Consider the following 10,377-nt stretch of genomic DNA (forward strand, 5'->3'; position numbering starts at 1 on the left):
CGGTATCCATGTTGGAAACAGTGCGGCTTCTCCAAAAGAAATGGAAATGAAATATTCATGATGCTTTTCTTAGCGCGGGAATTGTTTGCCAACTGTCTGGACGGTTCTTTGAAGTCTGTTTTTGGGCTGATGTGAGGTTTGCTGCATCATCAGTCACATGACTCCATGCGTTCATGGATGAATAGTCATGTTTTTTTTCTCCATCCATGGCTTTAACGTCAACAACAGCACTTCCATTCTGGCAGCCAGAGTCATGCACCAAGGTGTCCACAATCTTAATCCACTCCCATAACCAGAGTCAAAAGCTTAAACATTTCTCCTTATTACACTCATTGGATTTAACCAAGTGAATAGTCTCAAAATACCGGCCATCTGGCATGCTCTGGCAAGTTCAATCCAGAGCACCATCATCATCATTATCATCATCATCATCATCAACATCACACTACATTCACGCAGGTCTTCTCGATGGTCTTATCATCCACGGCACAGAGCGCTGGCACTTAGCAAGCCGGACTTAACACTGGCAGTGATGATAGAAATCTGAAATGCTGACACTCACTCTAAATCCCCTCCTACCTGAATGAGTGGGAATGTAACTCACAGATACAGCAAATCAATGCACTTCTATCAATATGGTGACACTGTAGTACTATCACATTATTACAGAGCGAAGCACTCATTCCATTCATTTACGTTAAGCATCTGATTATTATGGCAGTCCTTTGAAGATGCTGAAATGGTGGCAGTGAGCAGATTGGTGGGTTTGTTGGGGGGGGCGGGGGGGGGGGGGGTGATGGATGCTGGGAAGGAAATTAATACTGTGTTCCATGAGTTTGGATAAATATACTCTAGCTACAGCAGTTAGCTTCGAATACTGTTTTTAGAGCGGTATTAAAATGACCATACCAGTAAATACAGTATGTATACACTAGAACACCATAGGATTGAAAACATTTTATCAGTCAGTCACCATTGATTTACATCACTTCAATTAATGTGTGATACTAAAAAAATACACTACCTCGCTCTAACCTAACCCAACCAAGACCTCCTCCATCCAAACCAAGCCACAGGTACCGTTCCTCCCCGAGAGGAAGATACCGCTGACCGTCCAATCAGGGGGCACTCACCACTCATGCTGCGGCTCGTCGATGACCAGCAGGACCTTGAACCTCTTGGACACGGTGGCGGCGGCGGCGGGGGCGGGGGCGGCGGTCTGCTCCACCAGCCCGGCGGAGGCCGCCGTCTGCTTCACCACGTTGGTGAAGGAGCTGAAGAAGCCGGAGCTCGTCGACTGCCGGCGCTCCGGGCTCGGGGAGAGGGAAGGGCCCGCGGAGGGGGCCGGGGCCAGGGGGCCGGGGGACGCGGGGGCGGCGGGCGGAGGGGGAGGCGGAGGGTCGGGCCTCTGGAGGTCCGTCATGTAGCCGTTGGGGAGGTTGGCGATGAAGCTGCTATCGGACAGGCGGCGGCGGAGGAAGTTCATGGCGGCGGCGGCGGCGGCGGCCTGGGGCTGGACGTGGAGACTGGACGGCGGCCTGGTCAGGGGTCCTGTTCCGGGGTGGGTGTGTGTGGGGGGGGGTGACGGGGCTCCTGCCGGTCAGGGTCGGGTCCACAGACGAAGGGACGGAGTTCGGACGGCGGTGAGAGGCGCGAGCTCTGGGTCCTCTCTTCAACTGACGGCTCTCCAAAGCAGGGCGTGCGTCCCTCCTCCCGAGCCTTACTCGCGTCTCCTCTGGAGAGAGTGTGTGTGTGTGTGTGTGTGTGTGTGTGTGTGTGTGTGTGTGTGGCCGCGTGTGCGATGCTTCCCCTGGGTGAGGTAGTGACGCCGTGCCTCTAGCTCTCTCCGTCCGTCTCAGCTACGGTAGCCTGAATGCCAGCGAGAGATGCTCTGGCTCCTCCTCCTCCTCCTCCTCTCTCTCTCTCTTTCGTCCTGCCTCTTTTTCACGCTCTCTCTCACTCCGCCGCTCCGCCTCTCTCTCTCTCTCTCTCACACTCTCTCTCACACACCCTCTCTCACACGCACACACGCGTGCTCACTGGCTCTGCCCCTCCCCCGCTCCTGTCCCTGGCTCTCTCCTACCTCACAGGCGACGCGTCTCTGTCATGATGCAGCCGGCCGAGGGGTTTCCGGAGAGCGGGCGCGAGGCGTTCTGGATGGAGGGAAACACCCCTCCTCTCTCATGCACTAGTGGTACCCCCCCGCTACATCCCCCTCCTCTCAGGGTGACCTCCATTCACTAACCAGAGAGGGTGGTGAGGAGGATGGGATCTCTCCTTCTCTCTCTCTCTCTCTCTCTCTCTCTCTCTCTCTCTCTCTCTCTCTCTCTCTCTCTCTCTCTCTCTCTCTCTCTGAAGCATCACCTCATAGATCTGAAAGAGAAACGACTGGTATGAGGAATATGGTTGACACTCCGGCTTGCTCATGCTCACACCAATCAAATGTTGTGCTTAAAGCCGGGGAAGGGGGGTGAACAGGTGTCAGAATGGTGGACGGACACTCAGACCGCAGCCTCAGACCGCAGAGTAGAGGAGATCGAGATAGGAGGCGCAATGACAGGCAGTGATGTCACGACTGTCCTTGTGGAGCTCAGCTATAGGCTCCTCCTCCTCCTTGGGGGGCTAGGATAGCACTCTTGTGGAGCTCAGCTATAGGCTCCTCCCCCTCGTGGGGCTAGGATAGCACTCTTGTGGAGCTCAGCTAAGCTATAGGCTCCTCCTCCTCGGGGGGCTAGGATAGCACTATCTATCCTGCAGACAGACACTCCATTGATTGGCTCCTCACTCTCGTTGTGAACCGGAGCCTCTTAGCTGATTGTACCTCCGTTGGAACAGGTTGCTCATCGACGCCGGCTTGTCTTTTACTACTTGAGTTATTGTACTGCTGGTTGTGGCGAATCATAGAGGATGTGATCATGGGCGAGTCTGAGTAGAGTATTCTTCATGCTTAGAGCCAAACCTAGCAGGCTAGACGTAGACAGCGTATGAGTATGTTATTGATTATCTCTAAAGTGGACCTTCACCTTAAAGTCGCACTGAAACGGACGTTTGAGATCATCTGACTTCCGTAGTTTGGCGTATTTCCGACGCAAACAAGCTATGAGGGTGGGACATAATGTTTAGAGGAATTTGATTGGTACATTGACAAGTGGACGGGTTTTAAGAACAGACAGATTCGATAGAAGGATAGCGTTGATTGATGGGTGGATGTTGTGAGATTATTGGCCTAAAATCTAAGGTACCTGTTGTCGTCATTGCACGTGACCTACTGTTTTCCAGGAAGTAAGAAATTCTATTCTTTGATATAAGATTACAACAAAAGTAGAATTTTGTATTTTTTTTGGCATACATCGTTGAATAGGTGAACACTATGACCAATTATGTGAACCAAAATGGGACAGAATGCTTTTTTTCATCTCAGTGCGACTTTAAGGTAATCCAAAAGGCAATGTGGATTTGATCCGTCCGTTCTCCTCTTCTCCCGGCCGCCATCACAGACCGCAACGTTAATGTAGCCCGGTCTGACCTCTGAGGCGACCTCCCAAACAGCTCTGGGAGGAGACTGTCTCCCTGCTGTTCACTCCTCTTATCGCATTCACCAAACCTCCAGGAGCTCGGAGCAGATGGCCCACAGTGTATTAAGAGCATATCTGCGCTAGCTAACAGTCGGCAGCAAACCGAAGGAAAAACGCAGAACATTTGTCATCGTCGGTCACAACAGACTGACATCTGATGCAAGATGGGGGACTCAACTAAGATTTATGTCCCTGGGTAGCTAGTGCATCAAATGGGATTTGGTGAGGTGCTGCTCTGAATTTGATGAAAATATTGCCTTTTGATTTCATTCTGCAGTGCCGGCGATCACATGCACTTACATAAATGGCTTCACCGGAAAAGGTCAAAGAAAATAGATGTGTATGAAACTCTCACCTTCCTCTAGAGCTTTATAATACGCAGGATACTCAGACAAGCATCAGGGGAGGCGGGACGAGGGGAGGGGAGAGGGAGAGCAGCCAATCAGACGAGGAGACGGGGAGTCTGTAGTCTGTGAGTCACTGCTGCACAGCGGCCGTGCTCACATGCTAAGCTCATGATGCCCTACATTTTTCATGACAATGTAAAAATAGACAGTGCGCTGTCCGCGGTTAGATGAGTACATGACGGGGTGACGTGCGCAATAATTCATGCACATAAACATTACTGTGGGGCATTCTGGGCCTGAATCAAGCGTTTGTCTGGCTTTGAATACACTCGTATGTAAACATGCACGAGGAATCGTTTTTGCAAATCTTACACACTCGGGGTATATTTACTAATGTGCTCAAAGGCTTTGCATAATTTTGTCTGTGTGTGTGCGTGAGTGTGTTTGTTTCTGTGTGTCAGCGTGTGTGCCGCTGTGTGGCAGGATGCATGCACAGCATGTGTGAGTGTGTGTGTGTGTGTGTGTGTGTGTGTGTGAGAGAGAGAGAGACAGACAGACAGACAGACAGACAGACAGACAGACAGACAGACAGACAGACAGACAGACAGACAGACAGACAAATAGAGAGACAGATACTGTAGTCTGTATGTGTGTCTAGAGAAATATCATTTCAATTATGCAGTAATGATTGCGGAGGAGAGTGAGTGAGTGTGTGTGTGCGCGTGTGTGTGTGCGCGTGTGTGTATGTGGGTAGGTGCGTGTGTGTGTGTGTGTGTGTGTGCGTGTGTGTGTGTGTGTCAAAGACTAAGGCCCAGTCCCAATGTCCCCCCTAAACCCTCAAGCCCTGAGCCCTCACAGACTTATTGACGTCACCTGGTAAAGTGATTGAGTGTGAGAGGCTGCAAGGGCTCGAATTGGTATAAAAAGGAATGGGACAGCACTTGCGACATCACATTACGTTGACATGAAAACATATTTCTTACTATTGTGGGTGTGGGGCTTTTTATTAATTTTTCAATTTTACATGTTTTTCTTGTAGGCCTTCATGTAAATTAATTTTGGGCTGACACCCGCTTTGCATCGTGCAGCCATGTTGGTGGAGCGGCAAGGATAAACAAACATGCCAGGATGACAGGAGCAGCTCCCGCCCCCACCTGACAAGCTCCGCCCACCCCCACACCGACACTGACGCCCCCCCCCCCTACTCCTCCCACCCCCACACTGACACCCCCCCCCCCCCCCCCCCGCCCTGCTCCTCCCACCCCCACACTGACCCCCCCCCCCGCCCTCCTCCACCCACCCCCACACTGACACCCTCTCGCCCGCCATGCTGAATGCTTCCAAGGCTTCCCTTTCATCTGCCTGTTATTCAGCGATCAACACAGGTAACTGAGTCGATCCATAGCTCACACATTATGAGCTTCAGTGAGAAGGGCCTATTGGTGTGGAAAGCCCTTTTCATGCTTGTTTGCTTTATATAAATTCAATAAAATTGCTTTTATAAATTAGCTACATGGCGGTTTGTGGACATCATGAATATTTTTCATCTGTTTTCTCCCTTTGAAATCCTGTGTTGAATTCAAAAGTCATCTTCATAAATGTTCAAAAGGACCCTTTGAAATGTATTTGTCGTTTATGTGCAGGCAGAGGACGGACGCACCGAGGTTTTACACAGCCAATAACGGTCACACCCGACGGACCCAGAAGACATGCACCAAATTAATATATCATGTGTTTCGACCGCATCCAAGTGGCTCAAAAAAGGACCTTCAAAATAGACTACCTTCATTTTGTGGACTATGATCATTTAATCAATAGATAGATTAGAGACTAGATCGATTCGAGAATAGAGACCGCTTACCAGCTAGGAAAGCCTTTATTGGTCACACAGCTCATGCATCCTAATAAGTATTTCACCATCACTTCATTATTAAAAAATATTGGCGTGCTTTTAGATGCTGATTTGAATTTTAACTCTCACATCAACAGTATTACTAAAACCGCCTTCTATCACCTCAGAAATATTGCAAAGGCGACCATTTTTCCCCCAGGCAAACACAGAGAAACATGCATGCTTTTATTTCCAAAAGACTTGACTATTGTAATGCCCTCTTCTCTGGCCTTCCTAATACATCTGTCAACAGACTTCAGATCATTCAGAATGCTGCTGCGCGTCTTTTAACGAAAACAAGGAAGAAAGAGCGCATCTCACCTGTCCTGAGGTCCTTAAACTGGCTACCTGGAAAATTCAGACAATAGATTTTAAAATGTTAAATCACTGAATGGCCTAGCACCTGAATATCTTTCAGACATGCTAGTGTCATATAATCCCCCTAGACCCCTCAGATCCTCTGTCACTGGCCTCCTGGTTGTCCCTCAGGTGATGACAGAGAAGTACGAGGAGGTGGCATTTAGTGTCCATGGCCCTCGCCTCTAGAACAGCCTGCCAGAGGGTTTGAGGGCACAACGACTGTACGGACTTTTAAAAGTAAACTGAAGACGTAACTTTTTAGCCTTTGATGAATATTGATGAATTTGGTTGATTTTCTGAGAAATGTTGGTTTAATCTGATCCTGTTAGCTGTTCCTAATTATTATGATTGACCTCTGAGTATGGCTGGAGCTGGAGCTTTCTGTAAGAAGTGGTGTCCCTCTTCCATAGACTTGAGATAAAGATGACATTCCATGGTTGGTACACTCTGTGCCAAACAGCAGTTGTTGTGGTTAGCGCCGAGGCGGCGTAGCTTATCGTGACCAAACAAGGCCACAGAAGAGACCAGAAAGAGTCTTATCAGAGAAGAGACAGGGGTGGGGGACACCCGAACCATAAGAACGTTGCAACGAGAGCAATGCTTTGATTTGAGTCCAGACAGCATACAGAGAGGTCAACTGTACATTAGACTATATGCCATCGTCTTTGTTATGTAAAACCTTCTGGAATAAACAGCTTTTGCTGTCGCTCAAATCCTGTGTTGGAGAGATTCATTTGGGATACATCAGAACAAGGAGATACTGGACTGTGTGGTATTGTGTGAGATTGGGGGCCATCTTTTATTATCATCAAAACACAACGCAGAGCTTAATAAGGACAATGATAAAAGACAACGAAAGTCAACACCTTGCATTCCAGTAAACTCTGTCCCCTTCATATTTTATTCATTACTCTTTTCTTTTTTTGTAGTATTGTTGTATTATTGTGTTCATTTTTATATTGTACCTTGTTTGTTTATTTATTTATTTATTTATTTTATTTTATTTTATTTTATTTTATTTTATTTTATTTTATTTTATTTTATTTTATTTTATTTTATTTTTATTTTTATTTTTATTTTTATTTTTATTTTATTTTATTTTATTTTATTTTATTTTATTTTATTTTATTTTATTTTATTTTTATTTTTATTTTTATTTTTATTTTTATTTTTATTTTTATTTTATTTTATTTTATTTTTTATTTATTTATATTGTCAAAGCACTTTGAATTGCTTTTGTGTACGAAAGGTGCTATATAAAAAAATGTTTATTTGATTTGATTATGGGTATCAGACCATTATAGGTACTTCACAAGAGCAGAGGAACTGCACAGTTATGAATGCATTACAGTGATGATTTGCGTAAAAATCTTCAGCCATGTAGGAATTGGTTTGATCGGCAGACTAATTGAAAACAAGAGGCCATTGTGTAGGCCTGGTCTGGGTCTGGTCTGGGTCTGGTCTGGTCTGGTCTGGTCTGGTCTGGTCTGGTGTGGTCTGGTCTGGTCTGGTCTGGTCTGGTCTGGTCTGGTCTGGTCTGGTCTGGGTCTGGGTCTGGTCTGGTCTGGTGTGGTCTGGTCTGGTCTGGTCTGGTCTGGTCTGGTCTGGTCTGGTGTGGTGTGGTCTGGTCTGGTCTGGTCTGGTCTGGTCTGGTCTGGTCTGGTCTGGTGTGGTGTGGTCTGGTCTGGTCTTGTCTGGTGTGGTGTGGTCTGGTCTTGGGTCAGTCTGGGGTGGAGTGGAGGTGAGATGGGGTAGGGGGGAGAGTGACTGTGCAGTGTCAGTGAAGTGCTTTGATTGTTGAGGTGTGTTATCTGTAGGTGTGTTATTGTGTTGATTAGGTGTGTTATCTGTAGGTGTGTTATCTGTAGGTGTGTTATCTGTAGGTGTGTTATTGTGTTGATTAGGTGTGTTATCTGTAGGTGTGTTATTGTGTTGTTTAGGTGTGTTATCTCTAGGTGTGTTATCTGTAGGTGTGTTATCTGTAGGTGTGTGGCGAACTGGGTGAAAAAAGGAAATGAAAAGATGCTAAAGATGGCCAATCGAAAATGTGTGATTGTGTGCTTCTACGGGTATCAGAACTAGTACTACTGTATCTGTGAATTATCAAACATGCTCACACTTGTGTGTGGTTTGTATAGCATATTCTCTGATATTATGAATTCAGAACACCAAGATTGCTTTTGAATGCAGGGAACATCGGCAGCGGTTTAATGACACGTTTGCTTTTGATGTTCCCTCTGTAAGTATGGGCAGCTGCTGCATTGCCATGGAAACAGGCGTGTGAAGCACTGACATGGACCTCTCAGGTATTGTGCACTATAGCATTAGGAAGAGTATTAATCTTCCCAGGAAGAGTATTAATCTTCCGAGGCTTAAAGCGTATTATGTTACTTCAGCTCTCTAACCGGCATCCATCCCCATCATGGCTGTTATGCAGTTGTTTTGAAGGCAGCGAAAATCATGAAATCTTTATGCAGAGCTAGCAGTCTGAAGAGCACATAGTGTGCTCAGCTAGCAGTGTCCTCTGCATCTGAAGAGCACATAGTGTGCTCAGCTAGCAGTGTCCTCAGCATCTGAAGAGCACATAGTGTGCTCAGCTAGCAGTGTCCTCTGCATCTGAAGAGCACATAGTGTGCTCAGCTAGCAGTGTCCTCTGCATCTGAAGAGCACGTAGTGTGCTCTCAGAGTCTCCGAGGTAAATGCTCTCTGAGAAGGGCCTTCAATCTCAGCCATGGAGGACCTTTTCCGACATCCATAAACTGATCAATCAATCAATCAAAGCTTTATTTATATAGCGCATTTCATACCCAGAGGCAACACAATGCACTTTACAGAGAACAAGGGAGGTGGGCAGACATCCCACCCCTACATATTCCAGAGGGAAGCAAAAAAACAGTAATCACCCGGGGGCCAGATAAGTGAGCTGTAAAAATTCTTCCCTGACCCCTCTCAACAAGGCGATCGAGCGAGCTCCTGGAGTATGTTTGTCTACCGGCTAAGAACATTTATAGAGCAATAAATAACATTAAATTACATTTTCAGAGTAAGAGAGGCTAATAACATCATAGGAGAGACATGGCAAACATTGGTGTATGTCTGTGTGTGCATAAATGTGCCTGGGCCCAGATAGAGGCAGGGTCAGGGGGTAGGATCGGGGTAGGAAAAGGATACGGACCCGGGTTAGGGTGAGGGGAAGGCCACAGTAACGTGGTGACCACACCCCATACACCTCGTCCCTTGACCCTGCAGGTCAACTAATACATCTGCTTGAAAAACATAATAAAGAATATTCAAAATATGACATTTGTGAACCCATACACCAATTTATTGTATAATTTTTGTGTGGATGACATTGATAAATTCATAATAGATATTTCTTGGGAAGCTACTGTAGAAAGCTTGTACAGGTATGTTCTCCTCATGGAACTAAACCAGCCTACTCTATGCTGAAACATCACCTCTTTCTGTAAACGATTTGCTCATAATTTTCCACTTGATTCATTGACCTTATCAATTGTAATTTGCATAAAAGAATGGCCTAATTACTAAGCAATAATATTTGCATAATTATTGACACTTGTATAATGCAATGCAGAAATTACTATAACCTCATTCAGTATTATTAATTAACTACTGTATGTGAATAATTATCAATTCATGAATTCATGACTCCATCACTGATCATGAAATATATTTACAGTGTTACATTTTATTTGAGCTCACTAGTCCTTCCCTATGATATAGACAAGGCCTCTATCTATTAAACATGAAAAGTTCTCTGGCTTGGAACTACAGCACGAAAATCATTTATTTTCAGATTAATTCCTCTCAAGTGTTCAAAGCGCAATAAGAGATCTGATTAACTCCATTATGTGCAGTTAATCTGCCGTTTTCTCTCAATGAGAATGTTAAATATTGCTCTAGAAATGTACCTTTCTCTGCCACGGGCTCATTTCATGACCTATGTCATCATGACCTATGGGTGTTAAATATTGGTGCCATTGGGAGAGGTTATACTCTGAGATGCTGTGATTCAGTGGACTACAGTACAGCCTAATGCAAAGCTGGAAGGCATTGTGATTGGTCCATTCTAGCACATCACACACTAAGCAGTCACCTACTGCTCCAAATGTCATCTACCAGCACCCCTGCGAGGATGTGAAATGCCTTTTGCTGAGAATCCTCAAGGCAATCAGAGCGCCAG

The 10,377-nt window shown here is 46.1% G+C and overlaps 1 protein-coding gene across 1 annotated transcript in view; it reads right to left on the minus strand.

Annotated features, from left to right (window-relative positions):
* syn2b (synapsin IIb) overlaps positions 1 to 1,486 on the minus strand; it is a gene marked incomplete at its 5' end in the record, with an annotated part of 48,444 nt that extends 46,958 nt beyond the window's left edge. Inside the window, 1 exon segment of the mRNA XM_084460663.1 lies at positions 1,134 to 1,486. Within this exon segment, the coding sequence (XP_084316789.1) occupies positions 1,134 to 1,486 (353 nt within the window).
* Positions 1,487 to 10,377: the final 8,891 nt, after the last annotated feature.

Source organism: Borostomias antarcticus (assembly GCF_949987555.1).
Source record: "Borostomias antarcticus genome assembly, chromosome: 33".
NCBI classification, from domain to species: domain Eukaryota; kingdom Metazoa; phylum Chordata; class Actinopteri; order Stomiiformes; family Stomiidae; genus Borostomias; species Borostomias antarcticus.